The sequence below is a fragment of the Setaria italica genome, chromosome I (genome assembly GCF_000263155.2).
Source record: "Setaria italica strain Yugu1 chromosome I, Setaria_italica_v2.0, whole genome shotgun sequence".
Taxonomy (NCBI): Eukaryota; Viridiplantae; Streptophyta; class Magnoliopsida; order Poales; family Poaceae; genus Setaria; species Setaria italica.
Window position 1 is genome coordinate 33,767,666 of NC_028450.1, and position 21,330 is coordinate 33,788,995.

Below are 21,330 nucleotides of genomic sequence, written 5' to 3' on the forward strand. Positions count from 1 at the left end.
CCAATGTTATCTTTACTGAAATTTGGTACTTCTAGTAGTATACTCTTGATATTTTTTAAGAAGATTCCACTATCTGTAAAAAAAATTCAATGTGAATTGGTAAATGAACATAATGCAAGCACTTGGGCAAGTTTGACTATGCTATCTCGGTATGTAGTGGCTTTATCTCGGTGAAAACGGGTTGATTCGTTTAAATTTCCGCCCATTGGGGTGGTTTTTTGCAACAAAATTTAGTAATCGGGTAGGTATTTGCAATGAAATGGCTTATGGTTGCAATGTCAAACTTGAAACCACTTAGGGATGCATTTATGCAATTTTACCTACTGTGTTTAGTTCTATTTGACATTCAAACAAGAGAGCTAAATGTTAGTTTTGGGATACAAACGGGGCCTTAAACATTAAGCAATAGCTGCAGTTACATTAATAGCAAACTGTTGAACACATCGAATCAACAAAAGAACGTACGACCACACCAAAAAAAATATTATACCCTTCCTGTTAAGTCTTGGCCTCCAGAATAGAGGTGGGACTTGCCCTTTCGCCGCTCGTGCCGCCTCGGGTCTAGACGGTATTACATGCTGGGTCATATCAGCACGGTATCAAAAACACTCATGGTACGCCTTCGTGTCGCGCTACACTCGTTTGCTGGCATATATAGTTCTAAAAAGTAGTGGAGAAAATAAATTTGGTTATATAGATATTTTAAGTAAATGCTCGAAGTTTTATTAATATTCATTGCCACAATTTCAATCATGGAAGGTAGGTTTTACGATTTTATTACATGATCGTAGTTATGCCATGGTGTAGTAGAGATTGTAGTCGGAGACATGATGATGTGTCATTTATGTGTCGTCCCAACGAAATATCATACTTCGGATGGTCAAAAATAGCAAGGTCGAAGTTTTAAATTTAGTTCAGCAAAATAGCAAATTTATGCTATGTCGTATTTTTGAGAAAATTTTTAACTTTGAAATACTCTAGTTTTAACAATGGTTTTCAAAATAAGGTTTGTAGCATCCAAGTTTTCTAAAACAAAGTATATATATATATATATGGTAAAACCATGATACCTCCTAACCTTGCTTGTGCATCCTTGGGCCTTGGCCCAGCAGTGTGCTGCATACACGCTAGAATTTTGTGGCAACACCAACACACGCACAGCGAATAAACCCGGAATCAGAACCACACGGCCAATTAACTCACATACCAATAAGGCAAAAACCTAACCTTTAGTCTGAAAAGTGCTAAGTTTGAAATTTTGTGCAGTTCTTCGGAGCAGGCTTAGAAAGGCGTATGCCGACCCGGCCACAATCTAGGACCTATCCCTACGCTTGGCAGGGCCATTTTTCTGCCCCGCTGCTTTTCCTATTCCTTGTGTGCTACCTTTTTCTTCTTCATCGCGCGCTCGCGCCTCTCTTCTTCCTGGATCAGCCGGAGCTGCTCCTCATCCTCTTTCCTCGCAAGTGCCGCGCTTAAGATCAATGCAAAAAAAAAAATCAGCAGACATGCAAATTAAAACTAACCTAAGGTACTGCTGCGGACATTACATTCTGAAGTCTGACTTATGCAGCTGAAATGAAAACGGTTCTCATATGTAAATGGAGATGAAATTAAAGGTTTCACCAAGACATGCAACCAAGTACCTTCGTCTCTCTTCCCTCTCTATACTAGCAAAATCAGCTTCCATGTCACGGTCATCTTCATCTCCGCCAGGAATAAATTTTTCAGGATTGTACCTACACATGAAGCCGAACACCAAATCAGAGCTAGTACCGAAAATTCATAATATGGAATGCCTAATCCATGGAGGCCACCACGTGAAAGAGCACGATAAAAAAAACATAATAAAAACATACTTGAATATTTTTCTGATAATGGATGAATAGTTTCCCATTCCATCATCTGATTTTCTTTTCACTGCACGTTTTTCCACTGGACGATGTGCCTGCAAACGTAAACCAATGTTGGAATAAAAGTACTCAATGGTTGTATTGTTAATGGCAAACGGTCTGTTACCTTGAGTTTTGAGGAAGGACCGAGCAGCTTTTGTTCTGATTTCGATCTCCCATGGAGCACAGCCGATCCATTATGTCCAATATGCTGACCTTGTACAGATTCATCAGGCCTTCGACCTTGCAAGGATTGCTGACGGCCATTGCCTTGCGGTCTCTGAATCTGCAACTGATGCTGCATCCTCTGGCCCTGGGATGCCAGCTGTTGCTGCCTCTGGCCAGGAATTGACGCCTGCGGCTTCTTGCTCTGCACTGACGGCTGTAGCTTTTGGCTATTGGAGGATGGCTTCATCAACCCTGGAGTTTTCTTCTTCATGTTAGGCAGGTTGGACCCGTTTATACCAGCAGCAATCATCCTTTTTCTGTCTCCAAGAGGGTCCTTCCCAGGAGACCCTGCCTTACTATGGACATGAGCCTGAAAGGAAGCCCTGCTCATACCAGCAGAATTCATCGGCCCAGGAACATGGGACTCTGCATAAGTACAAGCATTATATTTATGAAATTTACAGCAACAGGAAAAACTAAGTTTTGTTTAACCGATAGGTAGTGTCCCTACCAGATTTGGGATCAAGGAGAGGCGGCCTATTGTCAGATTGCTCTTTTGTAGGTTGTGGAGTATCAGCATCATCAGAGAACAAAGATGAGTAATCTCGGTTCTCACGAAGTGCATCAACCTTTCTTTTCTCCTGTATGTGTCAAAACATAAGTTTATAAATCAATCTATGCAGATGTCCGTACAATAAGCAGAATAGTCAATCTTGCTTTGATTTCCTTTTACCTCACTAACAAACTTTGGCTTCTGCAGATTCTCAACTGTGCCAGGTTGCACCTTTGAAACCAATTGGCCACCTTTCTGCAAGCAATGTTTCAAGATACATATGACTACAGTTCAGCAAGATAAAATTCTAAATGTAATTAAATGTAGTATTTGCACGTACTCTGGATGGCACGTTTTGTCGTTCTTTCATGATCGATGAGCATCCTTCTTCAATGACTCGACGAGCAAGCACTGGCTTTGATGGACCAAAGAAGGTGCCATATCTGCAAAAAGTTCGCCATCAACTACAGGAATTGAAATATATATCCGAATGACTATTCAAAGTCAAAGAGCACACCTACCCGTCCTTCGCCGGTGGCATTATCATCTGATTCACAGATGATGAACAGCTAGCCTTGGAGGTGCCAGCAGCCATTGCAGCATTTTTCCTCCTAATTTCCTCCTTTAACTGCTCCCTCAGGCTAAGTATCTCTTGCTGCCCAACTGGAGCCTCTTCTTCCTCCTCCTCAATCTCCTCTACTTGCTCAACCTCCTCTTCCACTTCCTCTTCAATGTCATCCTCCAACTCCGCTTGCCGCTGATGCTTGTGCTTCGACATCTCAGCATCTTCTTCATCGCTATACACGATGAAATCACCGAGGTCGTCGTCGTCATCTTGGTCAAATTCTTCGTCCTCAAATTGCTGCTGGAGGCATCCATAGGAATCAATAGCATCGGTTAGAAACATCTGCCAATAAACGGCTAATTCTGAGTAGTAAAGTGGTAATAGAGGTTAGCATTGGAATCAATGAATAATGGTATGATCATGATCAAAATTATTTTACCCAAGATCGATTTTATCTTACATTGGCTTCGTTGTCGAATTTGTTCGCCATCTGTTCACGATCGGGCTGATCGTACACAATTCAGAATACCTAAAACAAATTAGAGAGAGAACTTGTTGTGAGAAAGCATGCAGGGCATAAAATCGATCAGTAGAACTTTGAACTCGATGAAAGCGTCGAGTTCGAACACAGATCAAAAGCAGTGTTTTTTCCGCGTAAGACAATAGAACTGAAGAACATATAACAGATGATTTCCGGAAAGAAAAAAACCCAACTCGGCGGAAGTATCTAGCCCTAAACGCGCTCCGCCGCACGGCGAGTACGCGTGCGGCTGAACCGGCGCAAAATTTCCAAGGTGCGCGAGGGAGGGAGAGGATTCCTCACCTGAAGAGATCGCGATGCCGGCGCGCCGCGTAGAGATCTTGCTACGAAGTCGGCGCTGCCGCGATCGATCGGCAACCTCGCCGTCGTCGCCTACTCGCGAGGAGAGGAGACAGCGCCGATCCGGGAGAGTAACGATGCGTGCGGGCGTGGGCGGGGGGTGCGAGCCCTCCTGGTATATATATAGCCGCGTGGGCGGGGGCGCGTGGGCGGGGGCGCGCGTCCTTCCGCGACTTCTCTCATCTCCGCTGCGCCCCACCCTGCCTATAAGCAAGCAGATCGATCCGCCTCCTCCTCCCCCTGCTCGTCCCCGGCCGCCTCTGTTGCTGGAGACGCGCGCGTGCGGGGATCATATCACGAAGCGAAGCCCCCTCGCGATCACGTGCGGCGAGAACGCCAGCGGAAGGCACGGTGCGAACCCGAACCGCTCCTCCTTCCACCCGCGCCGCGGGCCACATGATGGACGCGGCACGCGCGCGTCTGGTCTCTGCCTCCCTGGAGTCCGAGCCGGCCGGTGAATACGGGGAGCCCCCTGCCGATCCAGCCATGGTTTGGGGGGAGTTGGGAGATTGGAAGGAGGAGGTAGAAGCGGATCCGTGGATTGGAGGAAGCCGCGGATTGATCGGCAAAGCCGGCTGAGAATGTGAGATCGGATGGATCCATGCTTCCGAATTGATCCTAACTTTATTTGTTGGAAAAATAATCGGGACGATTAATTGTACCGGTCGGTTGAATTTCTGGGTAACGGATTCGAATCCGGCGGCGTAAAACCCGGCGACGTGGCGCAATAGCTGGGCATTTACTCGAGCGAGAATAGGAAAATTGTTTTGAAATTTTCAAGCGCTCTTCCTTTATTTAGCAACTCTTAATATAGCCGTATACGAAACTCACGGCCATTCATGACGGGTTCCGTGCATGCTGACAATTGTTGCATGGTTTCCTATTCGTGCTCCTACTGTCCGTGGTCTCCGGCCGGAGTTCGAAACCTCAAGAAAGAGCTTAAACTAAATCCAAAGGTTTAAATTACAACACTATTTTTCGACCGCAAACTTCATGTCCTGCATGAATTCAAAGAGTTCAGCCACCGACCCGAGCTAATTCTAATATAATTTTATGTCAGAAAAGCCATGATGCACCTTAATCAGCTGAAGGATAAGTACTACGCATTCGGTTCATCCGTTTGTGAAGTCTTGCGAATACTTTGCGCGCTTCAGCACTGCTGCAATTCATACTTGTCCATTACCTCTGCTCAAGCATACTCCACAAGACCACAAGACACTGCCAATACTTAACAACAGCGCGATGTAATGTATGATCCAGCTACACAAGCTACTATTTGATGACAAAATTATTCATGGGCAATTCAACAACAAATTACAGAATGAATGAGTGTTAACACGGCAATCTAATTTGCATCTTGACGTGCTCACCCCTCTTCTTTGGTTAGCACATACACACTAAATTATCTCCACAAGAGGCAAGAAAACTCAAGCTGGTAGGGGAATCAACTGGTCCTTCTGCATCTTCGTCATCCGCCATCTCACTGGGTTGGATTTCCATTATAATCTTCACTGCTGGACATCTGAGTTATCATTCTTGACCGCCGAATCAACACCTGCATTATTAGGAGAAATTGTAGTCTGGCCTACCCCGGGAACTTGATTGTTTTCTCCAGCTGGAGCTGGAGCTGGCTCGGTGGGTTTCATAGGCACATCCTTCACAGGTTCGGCTGAAGGCTTCTCTAATGGTTTTACAGGCTCATCCTTCACAGGTCCAGCTGAAGGCTTCTCTGCTGGCTTCACGGGCTCTTCTGTCACAGGTCCAGCTGAAAGCTTCTCTGATTGTTTCACGGGCTCATCCTTCACAAGTCCAGCTGCAGGCTTCTCTGTTGGTTTCACAGGCTCAGATGTAGCACCAAGCTTGAGCCTCATTTTCTTGGATAGTTCCATAACTCCCTTTATTTCTGAAACACAGCCATGAATATGCGTGTAAGATCAAGCCATATCAACAGAGAAACATCCTGAACAGAACATGAAACTTTTGGTGACTAATATTCACTATTTGAGTTACTAAGTTCAACAAGCATCATTAAGACATTGAGTCGAAAAATTCCCCACTAAATATAGGTAAAACACATGTTGTGTGATTAGCAGTGCAGTGAAGAATGTATTTGGGATGATAAATGTTGCTGAGTATTTAAAAAGATATATTGCATGGAGTTCAGTAGATAGAACTTAGGATGCACAAGGTGCATATTTCGTGTGTTTGCATGCAAGATTTTGGATACATGTCATGTAATGTCAACTCTTAATAGGTAGAGATGCGAATGGGCTACATATTATGATCTGGAATGCTGTTAAGCCAAATGAGGAGCAGAGTGATTAAAGTTAAGATTACATGTAACCACATTAGTGGAAATGATGCTAGGAAATTTTACTGTCAAGTTTGATCATGGTGTTCTAGCTGAAGAGACAAGACATAAGAGAAATAGAGGATTGTGCCAAACTACTAAGTTCAATTGCTCAGGACTTGCAGGTGCTAGCACAAAGAAAACATTTAACTGCAGGCTCCCATAGTCATAATAGAAAGAATCCTGCCTGGTTCGTTAAAATAAAAAGAAATTATCTTTTTATTCTGCGACCTAAGCAACTTATAGGGGAATTCAGGTTAGCTGTAAACATTTAATTTATCTTTCATCTTCTAATTGGTAGATTGGAACTCAGGAATGGTGGACCCATCTCATCTAAAAGTTAAAATGTAAATGTGATCAACCCCCCAGTTCCACTTATGCCATTAAATTCTTTCTCCACCCATTCGAAATCTTCCACCCCTGGACCTTTTTACCACTTCCACCACAGTATACGTTACGGCCTCCCCATCATGAGCATGGCACCACCGTGCATAGGCCCTAAGTTTTTGCAGGTCCCTGTAGGAGCACCCTGCTTACACCCAACAGTTCTGACTGAGTTTTAAGTCGTCCCTCCCGCCTAAACCAACCCAAGATCTGAGACAAACGGATAAATTTGCATGCTTCATTTCAACCTTAGTGGCCTCTACAGCCACTGACTCGTCAGCAACAAGGCCAGCATCCAGCAATAGCAAGAGGATCAGCACTCAGGGCACCAGTGGATCGAGCTATGCAAAGCCCACCAAAGGCTGTTCTTTCTGTCCTAACCCTAGATTGGCTCGATTCCCTTCAATTGAACAACTATTTTCATAATAGCAAGACAGAAATTTAGGCTTTAATTGTATACCTTTCAGAATCTCACGAGCAGCATCAGTGTTGCGGAAATCGGTAGCCTGGTAAACCTTCAAAAAACAAAGATTGGGCAGTTCAGAATAGATTCGCAACACCGGAAGGTACGCTGCATAACAGCTTGAAAAATATGTGAGTTCACTAAAAGATTGTTCTACGGTCGTGTATCCTAGACTTTGCCCCAAATCCCAGCTTTCCAGAAGCATAGGCTAATGTGACCAACTCTGCCTTCACCACAAGAGCACATCCATCTAGTAGTAAAAGTGAGTGCGAACCTGGACGAAGCGGACACGCAGGTCCGCGATGACGGCGCGGATCTTGTAGTAGTCGGAGGTGTGGAACCCCACCTCCTCCAGCTTCCTCTTCTTCGGGGCTGGGGCTGGGGCTGGGGCTGGCGCTGTCGCAGGTGCAGGAGTGGGGGTTGCCGCAGGCGAGGGCCCGGGGGGTGCTGCAGGCGCTGTCGCCGGGGACGGCGCGGGCGCGTCGGGCTGAGGGGGAAGAGGAGGAGGAGAGACCTTTTGATCCGGTGCGGGTGCAGCCGCGGGTTCCGCCGACGGTGGAGGAGGCGGGGTGGCGGTGTCGGCGGCGGCGGCAGCGGCGGTCGGAGCGGCCATGTTCGGGTGCGCGTGCGCGTGGGGCAATGCTGCGAGCCTGCAGCTGCGACTCAGGTCAGAACTCAGAATGGGGGCTCTGTTCTGGAATCTGTTGTGAGAGACGACCTGGTGCTGTTGTGAACCAGTCTATCGCCCGTATCAGCGTCGCGCTACTGGACGGTGGCAGATTGGAATTTGTAACCCATCAAGATTCAAGAGCACAACACGTTTCCAAGTATGTTTTCGAAATAGTACCGCAATATTGCAACCTTTTTTTCAATCAAGGAAGTGACTTTTTGCAAGAAAAAAGAAAGGTAAGATGAGCTACCACCAATGAGCCATACAGTCAACGTAACCTAGAGCATGGGGCTGTTTGATCCCCGGGCATGCCACTGTGGTGGTGGAAATCGGCGCCACAGGCCGTGGCACACGGTCGGGAGCAAGCATGTCTCATGTCGAAGCCACGTACATTTCTTGAAGTAGAGTAGCCACAAACAGTGACCAGAAGGTTTTTGAGACTTTTTTTTAATATTTTAGGTGGCTAATCCACTTGTCGAGCTTGCTCATATTTGGTTATTTGAAACCTACGGTAAGGCAACCGAAATCCACCTATATCTGATTGAACTATCCCCATCATCAAATACATGACATTTAGGGCATGGAACAATCACAGCCTTAAAACGATTTATATCACTAATTCACTATACACGCAAGTAATATGGTATGAAAACATAATAATCCATCAATGGCCATGGCCTGGAGTTTCTCTTTGATGTTCTTGTTGAAACTCCTCTTGCACTTGAATGCATGTGGTTACTCTTGAGTTTAAGACTCCATGGAAATTAATTGTACCTCCGTATGCTGTATATATCTGCCATGTTCTTGCATTCTGTTGTCTTAGCCGCTCCTTCTTCTCCATGGAGACGGGAGGAGTTCTCGAACTTCTGTTGGTCAGCGCCGAGGGCCTCAAGCATGCTCATCATCACCCGCGGCGTCTGTAGCGATCATCCTGTGTCTCATAACCTGAATGCTGTTGGAGCACGTTAGGCTCATCGTGCAGCTCTTGCTTGCAGGATCAAAAAGGCATTACGTGACCATCGAGTGGGGTGGTAAGATCGTGAGCAGTAAAATCACCCAAGGTATGAATTCCTGAATTATATGTCTTTCTTTCCTAAACTTAATTGAGTTCTCTTTTGAGATGGAAGCGGTAATTCGCTGCAGGTAGAGGTAAAAAGATTTGGTGGAACGAGAAGTTCAGGTTCCCGCTGTCAGACGCCGAGTGCAGGGACCTGGAGAAGGTGACGCTGACGATCATGGAGATCGACCAGTTCGCCGAGGACACCCCTGTCGGCGAAACGAAGTACGGCGAGGGTCACAACACAGCGTCGAACACGATCGAATCCCCGATCACCTGCAAAGATCGCAGGTAATTAACACTGTTCGTTTTGCAGGGTGCACGTCGGCGAGGTCATCAGCGAGGGCAGCGAGCGGGAGTTCCTGCAGATGAAACCGGCGCCGTACAACGTCGTGCTGGAGGATGGCACCTACAAGGGCGTGCTCAAGCTGGGCATCAAGTTCATCTCCAGCGTAAGCACGCGCACGCCATCCGATCCCATGGAGACTCTGCATCTGACGGAGCACGTTCTTTGCGGCAAAATGCAGGTGAGCCTGAGGCCATCCACGGACGGCGACGGCGTGCGGTGGTCGGTGCCGGCGAGGCAGCCGAGCGTCGTCGGGTACGGGTTGTTTCTGAGCTTCGCGTGCCCGAGCATCCCGTGGAGGCGGCTCTTCTTCTTCTGCAGCCGCTCGAGCGGCGGACAGAGCGGCGAGAAAGATCTGTGAGAAGTGAAAGATCCGTGACTGCGAGGTGTGCCATAGCCATGAAGCATGTAACTTAGATCAAATCATCAAAACGATTTGGATTATTAGTAATTGTAGCTATGAGCTGCCAAATATTTTAGTCAGATCTTTTATAGAGCTGGTGCCATGGCACCATGAAAGTGTACCCGAAAAGTTGATTTTAATACGGAGGATGCTCTAGCTTCTTTTTCTTGCGAAATTTGTACAGTTTTCTTGTTCATTTGGCAGGCAAGCAGCACAGATACAAACATGTGTTCGCAAAATAAACGGAAAAAATTTAAAAACAAAACCAACAATAAGTTTGCTAGTCTTAGGGGTGTTTGGATACGAGGTGCTAAAATTAAGCTTAATAGATTCGTCTCGCGAATTAGACTCCATCTGTGCAATTAATTTTATAATTAGACTATATTTAATACTCCTAATTAATATTCAAATATCCGATGATGCGACCGATACAAACTTTAAACTTTAGCAAGCACCCCCTCATTCAGGCGTGGGGGAAAGCATCTGTTTGATTTCGAAACATCTCCGGGTCAAACCGTAAAGAACGCCCCTTCGTGTTCGTTGCTAGTATTATTACGACCTCCCCGATTCAGAGCCGTCCGATGCAAACATCGACGGCACGCGTGGTGGGAAGAATCGAACAGAGACCCCACCGAGGCACCGGCTGCGGCGGCCGGGCGGCGGGTCTCGAGACAGCTGGAGAAGCGAACCAGCCGAGCAAGGAGAGGATCAGAGGAGGAGCGGAAGAGGACATGGATGATGCAGCTGACGGCTGACGCGACTCCAAGCTCCTAAGACGGCATAAACCCCTCGCCATTTAGAGGAGGAGGGGGAGGAGGAGAAGCCAACGGCGGCCCTTCTCCTCCTCGCCCTCGTGAAGCACGGCCAGCGACGGGACGGGAGCTCGCTCGCTGTCATCCAGAGGTAAGCAGCCTCCGATCCCAACTCGCGCAGTCGCACGCCTCGTAGCGCCCGCTCGGGTTAAATCGGGTGGTACTGTTAGCTCGCGTACGCTGGAGGATGAGACGCTCATAGATTCGGAGGTTGCTGGGCTGTGCGCCAGCTACGCCGTCTTGTGCGCACAGGGTGTTCGATGAAATGCTCCGTAGAGCATGATAGCTGGGACTCGGAGTCTCCATGGAATTTTCGCTGTTTCTCTAAGCCATAAGATCCTATTGCAGCTACTGGGTTGCTTTCTGCTTGCTCGGTTGTGTTGGTAGATTGCTTATGCTCGTGAGATTCGGTCTTATTAGAGTGCTACCATACTGCGATGGCGTGTTCCTTGTTTCATGTCCGTGGTTGCGTGCTAGGCTTATTCTAGTTTGAAAGTCATTGAAATGTCTATGCTTATAGTATATTATAATTATCATTATTATTGCTTTGCCGTATGAGAACTACTTCATTGGGCTTAGTGCTCTTTGTTCATTTCTTGCCTCCTGCAGATCTCAAGCAGCTGATAATTGAACATGTTCTTCTTTTTATAATATACTACCTTACAAGCTAGTAAAAGATGAGTTCGACCCGTCGAGCTTCAAAAGCTGCAAAATCAACAATCAATTACCACCGGCTTTCATTAGATGAGCACCAATTATTTGAGCCAGATGCTTTAATTACTAAGGATCGAGATGCCAATCATCAGCCAAGGCAAAGTCCTCAATTGCGCAGAACATATACTGATAGAAGATTGACCACTCCCCAGTTTGTATCAGCATTAACAGGGATCTGGAATCTTGTTGGCCAGTCTGAATCATCTGGTACAACTCAAAGATCTGAGAGCCATGGGGTTTCAAGTAGGGATGACCCTATGTGTTTTAGCAGGGATCAACAAGGACACATATTGACACCTTGCTGTGTGGAAAGCTCAAGTGATCTGAGATCTCGAAACTGTTTGTCTACACCAAAATCTATTTATGAAGATCTTAGTTCAGTAAAGAAGATGTTAATGCTGGCACCATTCAGTAGCATTTTGGGTGCTTCATCCACATGGAGCGATATGCATTCCATCAGTAAGATTGGGGGTGCACATTATTTGCAATATAGAAATATATACTCCATGCAAACTGAAAAGAAGGAAAAATCTGGGACTTCTCAAAGTAGCAAAAGAAGCATATGTGAGGAAACTTGTGCTGCTTCAACCAATATGGACATTGGGGATGATAACTATTCCAGTCAAACAAGAAGCACACCAGCTGAACTATGTACTAGCTCAAATGAAGAAGCTAAAACTGCACATGATTGTGAAAGTTCTCTGCGTGATACTGAATCCAATCTAGAGATTTTTCATGATGATCCTAATCGTTCAGCTTCCTCAGTTCATCAAATAGAAATTGCCAAAGAGGGAAGGATAATGCTAGGAAATCAGATTTCCAGTAAGGCATGCATTGATGCTCATCTTGACACATTGACACGCATGTCTCGTCTGGTTGCTGATGATGTTGTTCTTGATCCAGCAAATGCAGATCAATATGCTTATGGAGATGACATGTCTCTGCAGCATTCTGTCGATAAGTGGTCACATGAGCATCAACCAACTTTTGAGCATCGATGTGATGGTGCTGTTACCATAAACAGGCATGCTGTGGCAGGAGCCTTAGCTGGGACTGCAGTCAGTGTTTCTTTGCATCCAGTTGATACAGTGAAGACCATAATTCAGGCTAACAGTTCTGGACAAAGTTCATTCTACCATACACTTAGGCGCACTCTTGTTGAGAGAGGTAATGTCCAAAAATAGCAATTCCACCACTTAAACTTTGTTCTGTCTACTCTCACCCTTTGAGAAATATCAATTGCTATAATATTTAGAGTTTGATGAATTTCTTGTAAAGGTGTTCTGGGACTGTATGGAGGACTTACTAGCAAACTTGCTTGTTCTGCACCCATTTCTGCAATTTATACCTTAACTTATGAAATTGTCAAGGGGGCTCTTCTACCTGTTTTGCCAGAGGTGATTTCACTTTAGTTTCTTTTACTGATATATGCATGGTATATACTTCAATCTTGCTGTTAGCCTGTTACATTGACATCTGTGCAGGAACATCATTCAATCGCGCATTGTGCTGCTGGTGGTTGTTCTAGTATTGCAACATCCTTTCTTTTTACACCTAGCGAATGCATAAAACAACAAATGCAAGTGGGTTCTCAATATCAGAATTGCTGGTATGCAATCTTCCTTGACTCTTTCAGGGTTGTTCATTTGTTTATTCCTTTATTTTAGAAGCTTCTTTCTTTTTTAGAGCCTAATAAATAGTGAGATAGACAGAAACCTACTAGTTTCATGTCATAACGAATGATTTTGTATGGTATCTTCAAACGACTACTCCAGTAGGATGTCGTCATTTCATCATTCTCCTCATCATGATCTATTAAGTGTTTCATGTCATCAGGAATGCTTTAGTAGGATGCCTTAAAAGGGGTGGGATTGCTTCATTATATGCTGGATGGGGTGCTGTTCTTTGCAGAAATATCCCACATTCCATAGTAAAGGTATCAAATTTTTAAACGCCTGCATTCAAGTACAATAATTTAATTTTAACTTTCTCTGACAATTTGTTTTTGGTGTAAGGAACATAATCCCTTTTTTTAACTTGCAGTTTTATGCCTATGAGAGTCTCAAGCAGTCTATTTTGAAATCAGCACCTGAAAATGTCAAGCTCAGTTCTGGCGAAACAGTTAGTTTTTGAACTTTACCTTGTTGACCATTTTTTTTATGTTTTTATTAGTTAGAACTGAAGCACAACCTGTGTGCACTTCTAATTACCATCCTGCATCGTTTGCCAATGCTGAGAGAGAGAGAGAGAAACCACTAGTTGCATAGGATTATTGAAGCATTCTACCATCTCAAATACGAAAGATCAAATCAACCTTGAACCCCTTTTGGTTCATTGCAGCTTATATGCGGAGGTTTTGCTGGGTCAACCGCTGCTCTGTTTACAACTCCATTTGATGTTGTCAAGACACGAGTGCAATTACAGGTATTGCGACAAATGCATATACTACGTTCCGTGTTAGTTTACCCAATAACTTCCGATTGTGATGTTTATCATATATCATTGATTAATTTGATAATAGGATTGTAATCATTTGAAAGTAACATGATTCAGCACCTGTATACATTCGAAAGCAAACTGATGGTCCCAGCAGAACTAATAATTTAGTTTTCTTGTTTACTAGGCACTCAGCCCTGTTAGCAAGTATGACGGGGTTCTTCATGCACTGAAAGAAATTTTTCTTCAAGAAGGCTTGCGTGGTCTTTACAGGTACAAACATCTACCAGAGGAATACCATGCTATTGCATTTGAGTTATTATTCATTCCTGTCAGAAGATCCTATTGAAGTATGCAAATTTTCAAGCAACATGTTTTCTCACAGGGGTTTGACTCCAAGGCTGGCTATTTATATATCTCAAGGCGCTATATTCTTTACGTCCTATGAGTTTCTGAAAACAATTATGTTTCCTGAACAAGAGGTTCATGCAAGTAGCTTTTGACCATGAGATGACATGACATGACATGGTGCAGCAGCGCTGGAAGTAAAGAACATGTATTGATTTGTCAATCTCATCATCTAACATCTAGGTGGTCTGACTTGAGGATTTAGTTGTAATTACTGTGTCATCCAATTTTGTGTCTTGTTAACAGAGTTGTGTACATCTTACAATACATTTCCGGGTAACCTCAGATTTAGGCGATAGAAAATTTTGTACAATCAGTAAAAGTGATAGCAGCAAAGGTGATAGTCAAATTCCCTTTCAGGGAACCTGTGAATGCGTCAAGGACTCATGGTTCTGCATCTTAGTGTCTTACTGAAACAGATGTCATTTTTTAACCTGAGGGAATCTGTTGCTCAAATACCGGTATAATTTGTGGTTGCTAGCCTGTGATCAATTGTGGTACCCAGCAATATAGCTTCCGACATCATCAGAAATTATGCTTGGAGAAATTTATGTATTCTTCCATTTGCACAGATTCGGATGCTTGGAGAAATGCATGTTTTCTTCCATTTGCATTAGCTGTTAAGGCAAACAAGTGTGAAATAAGATATGTCACATCCAAATGATGCTATTGAATTTGCCATCGGATGTACTTCCAAAGTTACATGTTAGCTGAAAATGTTTCCAAAAGGCAATGGACAACTTTGTGTATTAGAATTCAATGAGGAATTTGGAATTCGGTTTATAGCGATATGTGAAATGTCCAGATGACGGGAGATACTATTTCTGAATTGTGAACACAGTCTCCGAAATGCACACTGAAACCACATTAGGAGAAAATAGTCTTTCATAGTCGATACAACTTGCCATGAACAAGCACACAAAACATTTGTACAGCACATGCTAAACTAATTAACCGGCAAGTGGCCTCCCTACCGCTTCCATTTTGTTCCGACAGGATGCGCATTTGCCTACTCAATCATCCGCCATGATATACACAGTAAAAAAAGGTTGAGCAAAAGCTAACTCTAAACTCTCCTACAGGCTACAGCTCATCCAGCTCTACTATGCCGTGCGCATCAGACACGGCTGGAGGAAGCACGGACGGAGACGGATCAAGAATTCACCGACGATGTCACAGTCCCCTGCGAGCCGGCGCGCCGCGCGGCCGCGTACCTGGCCAGGAAGTCGGGCTCGCGCTCGCAGACTCTCCCGTCGTCGAAGTTCTGGGCGTAGCTGAGCGGGTCGTAGTTGAGCCCGCCGGCGCCGAGGACATGCGTCCGGTAGCGCCGGCGCGGCCAGCTCATCCGCCTGAGCCTCCGCCACAGCACCGCCGGGCCGAACCGGCCCCAGCAGGACGCCACGGCCGCGCTCGTGCGCCCGTACGCGTCCTCCATCGCTGAACGAGGTCTCGTCGCGCCGGTGTTGGTCTGTTATGCGCGCGTGTCATGCGTGCGCCTGTTGAACGTGCATGTGCCTGGGCTTCGGGTTGAGATTTTCTACGGAAAATGCAAAATTGCAATGGGTTTTTTTTGGAGCTACTAGCAGCAGTCGTGCTCAGTTAGCCGGCGCCGTGAACTCAACACGGAACCACATAAAATTCCCTGTCGCGGCACAACACGGATGCAGGATTGCATTTATCTCGATTCGTGATGTAACACTTGTGGCGTCGCGTTGGTACTCCGGGACAGCACAAACGTGGAACGGACCACGGTTTTCCTTGCTCTATTTTTGGAGACGGGAAAAACATTTCCAGTCGTTCTTTTTCTCGTGAAAATAAAATAAAAAAACTCATCCGTCATTTCCATGCGAGACAGAGTGAGATAGGTGTCGGTACGTCTGGTTATCGGACGCGGGCTGGGAAACCGCGCGAGCCCGCTTGGTTTCGCTGCTCCCAAAAATGGCTCGGTCCAGTTGCAACTGCAAAACACGCTGAGCGTTGAAGCAGCGTTTCGACTGGATTTCAGCTAAAACGGTCAAACAAATGAACTGAACCGACCTACTCGAACAGTCAAACTTCTTCAAACCAACGAGCTCAACTGCTTCGCCAACCTCGGTTTAGCCCAAGAGTGGCCATGCATGTACCTCACCAAACTGCCTCTGCACTTATATGTCCCCCTCCCTCCTCTGCGCAGATGCATCTCCATCTCCATTCGAGCAACCTTTGCATCCTTGGCACACTTGCATCTCCATCTCCATTCCAGCAACCTTGCGAATGCCATTCTCTCGATCAGAAATGGATCCAACAAAAGTCGCCCTCATGCTCGTGCTCTGCTCCAAGCTGCTTGCGGCCATACCACTGCACGACGACGACGACAACACACTGGCGCCGCCGGGGATGCAGGGCGGCCAGTATGACGCGGTGTCGAGCACGAGCAACATGGGCGAAGGTGTCGTAATCGGGGTGCTCGACGACGGCATCGACGCGGGGCACCCGTCGTTCGGCGACGACGGGATGCCGCCGCCGCCCGCCAGGTGGCGGGGCCGGTGCAAGCACACCGGGGTCGCGGCCTGCAACAACAAGCTCGTCGGCGCGCGGGAGTTCACGCGGCACCTCCGCCACCCCGCCGGACGGGCGGTGAGGGCGGGCACGCACGGGACGCACGCGTCGAGCGTCGCGGCCGGCACGCCCGTGCGCCGCGACGACGGCGGGGGCGCGGTGGTGTCCGGCGTGGCGCCGCGCGCGCACCTCGCCTTCTACCAGGTGTGCGCGGCGGCAGGGTGCTCGAGGGGCCCCATCATGCACGCCGTCGAGTCGGCGCTCGCGGACGGGGTCGACGTCCTCTCCATGTCGCTCGGAGACGACGACGGCTTCGGGTTCCACGAGGACCCTGTCGTCGCGGCCACTTTCTCGGCTGTCACGAGGGGCGTCTTCGTCTGCGCCGCGGCGGGCAACAAGGGCCCGGCGGCGGGGTCGGTCGCGAACGACGCGCCATGGATACTCACGGTCGGCGCGAGCTCGCGGAGCTCCGCTCACTCTACCAACGTCGCGGCGTTCTCTTCCCGAGGTCCGAGCCGCAACAACGGCGGCGTGCTGAAGCCGGACATCTTGGGTCCTGGCGTCGACATCCTCGCGGCCGTGCCGCGTTCACGGCGCGGCCCAAGCTTCGCGTCCCTCTCCGGTACGTCCATGTCGGCGCCGCACCTCGCGGCGTCGCGGCGCTGGTAAAGAGCGCGCACCCGACCTGGTCTCCCGCGGCCATCAAGTCCGCGATAATGACCACGGCCGACACGTCGGTCACTGACGAGGCCGGCGCGCCGGCGAGCTACTTCGCCATGGGCGCCGGGCTTGTCAACCCGGCCAAAGCCACCGACCCTGGCCTGGTCTACGACATCTCGCCGGAAGAGTACATCCCCTACCTCTGCGGATTGGGCTACACCGACGACCAAGTGAACCGGATCATTTACCCTGCACCCGCCGTTCGCTGTGCCGAGATGGAGAGCACCGAGGCGAAAGATCTGAATACCCCATCGATCATGGTCGCGCTGACGGCGGAAAGGCCGGCCGTGACGGTCAGGCGGACGGTGACCAACGTCGGAGCGGCGAGGTCTGTGTACCGGGTGGACGTGAGTGAGCCGGAGGGTGTCTCGGTCACGGTGATTCCAGGGGAATTGCAGTTCGACGATGTGAACCAGAGGGCGAGTTTTACTGTCACTGTGGAAAGAGCTCCTGGCAGCGCGTTGGCGTCTCAGGTTCTGAGCGCGCAGATTGCGTGGGTGTCAGAGGAGCATGTCGCGCGCAGTCCGATATCCATTTCAAGCTAAGTTCTGACGGACACTTGAAAGTAGTTAAAACCCTTAGAATTCAGATTGTACATAAGACAACAGTGTTAGGAAGCAAGTTATATCAGATAGCTGGCACATGAGTCGCGCGACTGGTCTTCTTCTGAGTTCCAACAGTTTGGTAATGTTTCAGTTTCACATGAGAAAAATTGTCATGTACACAGAGAAAGCCGAGATCATTCAGCAGGTCATGACTCGGTCGTTCTTTTTCCGATCACGTGCCCTTGATCAGATACATTTTACGAATTTAGAAACTCGACGTGCCTAGATAGGCTTCGTTATGTTCCCAAGGGTTTCGTACATGTTACTTCTAAGCATGGGCTATCGAGTATATTGATGGATAGATCATCAATTCATCATCATTCTTTCATGCAAAAGTAAACGCTCCATAGGTGACCACTGCATTTCCATGTCGGAATGCCAGAATGATCTGTAAGATTGCTGGTGACGCATTGAAACCTTCAATGTAGGTAGGAATCAAGAATTCGGTTGGGTAGTACGTATCGACATTGAAGGGGAGAACTGAATTTATACTGGCGTCTGCAGAGAAATGTTCAGCAATGTGAGGTGCATAACCCTCTTCCAATTCCTGCACGCGCGTGGAGCTCAACTAAACATGTGACCGCAAGCAAGCAACCTCAAATCCTGCTTACCCTTGCTATATTAAGCTTCTTCATCATTCCCATCAGGCACAATGCCATTTTTAGGGTAATGAGCAATCTCCTCGCATTAAGCTAGACATAATCGGTTTCACCTTGGTTCGGTCTGTTCTTCAATGGACCCTCCGAATCCAATGCGATTACCGGTGCTTCTCCCCATCCGCATTGCCGTCTTCCTCCTCGCCTCGCTTCTGGTGACCACCGCCGTCGCGCACCATGACCTCGGCCTGCACAAGAACTACCTCATCATCGTGCGCACGCCGTACGAGTACGACCGGAACCTGTTCAAGGACGTGTCGAGCTGGCACGCGTCGCTGCTCGCGTCCGTGTGCGACATGGCGGAGGAGGAGCTGGACAAGGACCCCTCCGCCATGGCGCGCCTCATCTACTCCTACCGCCACGTCGTGAACGGCTTCGCGGCCCGCCTCACCGAAGAGGAGGTGCGCGACATGGCCACCAGGGACTGGTTTGTCAAGGCCATGCCGGAGAAGACGTACAGGCTGATGACCACCCACACGCCGCAGATGCTCGCGCTCACCAGCGAGGCCTCCCACGGCGGCCTGTGGAAGAGGAGCAACATGGGCGAGGGGATCATCATCGGCGTCCTCGACGACGGCATCAGGCCCGGGCACCCGTCGTTCGACGCGACGGGCATGAAGCCGCCGCCAGCCAGGTGGAAGGGCCGCTGCGACTTCAACAGCTCCGTGTGCAACAACAAGCTCATCGGCGCGCGGTCGTTCTACGAGTCGGCCAAGTGGAAGTGGCAGGGGATTGACGACCCGGTGCTTCCCGTAAGCGAGGGCTCGCACGGGACGCACACGGCGAGCACGGCGGCCGGCGCGTTCGTGCCGGGCGCGAACGTCATGGGCAACGGGCTCGGAACGGCCTCTGGCATGGCCCCCCGCGCGCACATCGCGCTCTACCAGGTGTGCTTCGAGGACAAGGGCTGCGACCGCGACGACATACTGGCGGCGCTCGATGATGCTGTCGAGGAGGGCGTCGACGTGCTCTCGCTCTCGCTCGGTGACGACGAGGCCGGCGACTTCGCCTACGACCCCATCGCGCTCGGGGGATACACCGCCATCATGAAAGGCGTCTTCGTCAGCGCGGCCGGTGGGAACATGGGCCCGGACCCCGCGACGGTTGCCAACGAGGCACCGTGGCTTCTTACTGTGGCGGCAGCCACAACCGACCGGAGGTTCGTGGCCTCCGTAAAGCTTGGCAATGGGGTCGAGCTCGACGGCGAGTCCTTGTTCCAGCCGAAGGACATCCTGGGCGTGCATCGACCGTTGGTAAGGGACCTCAGCGACGGCACGTGTTCTGACGAGAAGGTCCTTACGCCGGAGCACGTCGGCGGAAAGATCGTCGTTTGTGACGCCGGCGGCAACCTCACCTCCCTGGAGATGGGTGCCGCGCTACGGGAAGGCGGCGCAGCCGGCATGGTCGTCATCACCGTCGAGGAACTCGGCTCGGTGATCCAGCCCAAGGCGCACGCACTCCCGGCGTCGCAGGTGACTTACTCGACAGGGCAGAAGATCAGGGCCTACATGAACTCCACGAACAACCCGACGGGCGAGCTGGTCTTCAAAGGAACCATGCTCGGCAACCGCGACTCCCCGGTCGTGGCGGCGTTCTCGTCGCGGGGGCCAAGCAAGCAAAACCAGGGGATACTCAAGCCCGACATCACCGGCCCCGGGGTGAACATCATCGCCGGCGTCCCCAAGCCGGCGGGGCTCATGACGCCTCCCAACCCACTGGCGGCCAAGTTCGACATCCTGTCCGGCACGTCCATGGCCACGCCGCACCTCAGCGGGATCGCCGCGGTGATCAAGAGGGCGCACCCGACGTGGACGCCGGCGGCGATCAAGTCGGCCCTGATAACGACGGCCGACACGACGGACCGCAGCGGGAAGCCGATCGCGGCCCACAACGGGTCCCCCGCCAACCTGCTCACGGTGGGCGCCGGGTTCGTGAACCCGATGAAGGCTCTGAGGCCGGGGCTCGTGTACAACCTGACGGCGACGGACTACATCCCCTACCTGTGCGGGCTCAGGTACAGCGACGCCGAGATCAACTCGATCATCCACCCGCTGCCGCCGGTGTCGTGCGCGGGGATGCCGGCCGTGGAGCAGAAGGACCTCAACTACCCGTCCATCACCGCGTTCCTGGACCAGGAGCCCTACGTCTTGAACGTCAGCCGCGTGGTGACCAACGTCGGGCGCGCCAAGTCCGTGTACGTCGCCAAGGTGGAGGTGCCGGGGGAGCTGTCGGTGACGGTGACGCCGGACACGCTCCGGTTCAAGAAGGTGAACCAGGCGAAGGGGTTCACGGTCACCATCAGGCCCGTGGGCGCGCCGAGGAAGAAGGGGATCGCCCAGGGGCAGCTCAAGTGGGTCTCGCCCGAGAACGTGGTGAGCAGCCCGATCCTCGTGTCGTTCAAGAAGTTCGTCCAGGATAACTCCACCACTGCTCATCTGAAGCATTGATGATTAGTGGATTAGATCCCGGCTGTTAATTACCTTAGATGTAATATGGGTTTGCAGGAGGATAGATTCTCGTGTTTCCTCTTGATAATCGGGTCCTCTTGTGTGCAGTGTACGTCTATGTTTAGGGCATGTACAACAGTGAGACAGCTGCTGTCTCTAAGTTCTTGGAATTTACAACATAGACGGCTAAATAGACAGCTCGTACAACCCACAGACAGCTGCTATCTGTTTTGGCTGTCAACAAATCATTAAATGTTTGCATGCAA

At 49.2% G+C, this 21,330-nt stretch overlaps 5 protein-coding genes and 1 pseudogene across 5 annotated transcripts; 3 read left to right on the forward strand and 3 right to left on the reverse strand.

The window, feature by feature from the left end:
* Positions 1-1,084: 1,084 nt before the first annotated feature.
* Positions 1,085-4,196, reverse strand: LOC101754389 (protein SPT2 homolog). The gene is made up of 10 exons (XM_022823599.1): positions 3,999-4,196; positions 3,636-3,704; positions 3,132-3,472; positions 2,951-3,053; positions 2,791-2,865; positions 2,569-2,698; positions 2,017-2,483; positions 1,857-1,945; positions 1,644-1,736; positions 1,085-1,471 (listed from the first exon to the last, which is right to left on the reverse strand). The coding sequence occupies exons 2-10, from the start codon at positions 3,663-3,665 to the stop codon at positions 1,366-1,368; spliced, it is 1,434 nt and encodes a 477-aa protein (XP_022679334.1). The 5' UTR covers positions 3,666-3,704; positions 3,999-4,196; the 3' UTR covers positions 1,085-1,365.
* Positions 4,197-5,260: 1,064 nt separating this feature from the next.
* LOC101765448 (skin secretory protein xP2) lies at positions 5,261-7,990 on the reverse strand. Its single transcript, XM_004953325.2, has 3 exons — positions 7,527-7,990; positions 7,250-7,304; positions 5,261-5,958 (listed from the first exon to the last, which is right to left on the reverse strand). The coding sequence occupies exons 1-3, from the start codon at positions 7,863-7,865 to the stop codon at positions 5,564-5,566; spliced, it is 789 nt and encodes a 262-aa protein (XP_004953382.1). The 5' UTR covers positions 7,866-7,990; the 3' UTR covers positions 5,261-5,563.
* Positions 7,991-10,369: 2,379 nt separating this feature from the next.
* LOC101766138 (probable S-adenosylmethionine carrier 2, chloroplastic) lies at positions 10,370-14,586 on the forward strand. Its single transcript, XM_004953327.3, has 9 exons — positions 10,370-10,631; positions 11,150-12,421; positions 12,533-12,651; positions 12,739-12,863; positions 13,091-13,190; positions 13,298-13,375; positions 13,595-13,678; positions 13,878-13,963; positions 14,076-14,586. Exons 2-9 carry the CDS (start codon positions 11,218-11,220, stop codon positions 14,191-14,193), a joined length of 1,914 nt encoding a protein of 637 aa, XP_004953384.1. The 5' UTR covers positions 10,370-10,631; positions 11,150-11,217; the 3' UTR covers positions 14,194-14,586.
* A 318-nt stretch (positions 14,587-14,904) lies between these two features.
* Positions 14,905-15,831, reverse strand: LOC101766824. Its single transcript, XM_004953329.4, has one exon. The coding sequence runs from the start codon at positions 15,531-15,533 to the stop codon at positions 15,252-15,254; it is 282 nt and encodes a 93-aa protein (XP_004953386.1). The 5' UTR covers positions 15,534-15,831; the 3' UTR covers positions 14,905-15,251.
* Positions 15,832-16,372: 541 nt separating this feature from the next.
* Positions 16,373-18,083, forward strand: LOC101754790 (annotated as a pseudogene).
* An 815-nt stretch (positions 18,084-18,898) lies between these two features.
* Positions 18,899-21,064, forward strand: LOC101767237 (subtilisin-like protease SBT1.2). The gene has a single exon (XM_004953330.3). It carries the CDS (start codon positions 18,914-18,916, stop codon positions 21,062-21,064), a length of 2,151 nt encoding a protein of 716 aa, XP_004953387.3. The 5' UTR covers positions 18,899-18,913.
* Positions 21,065-21,330: the final 266 nt, after the last annotated feature.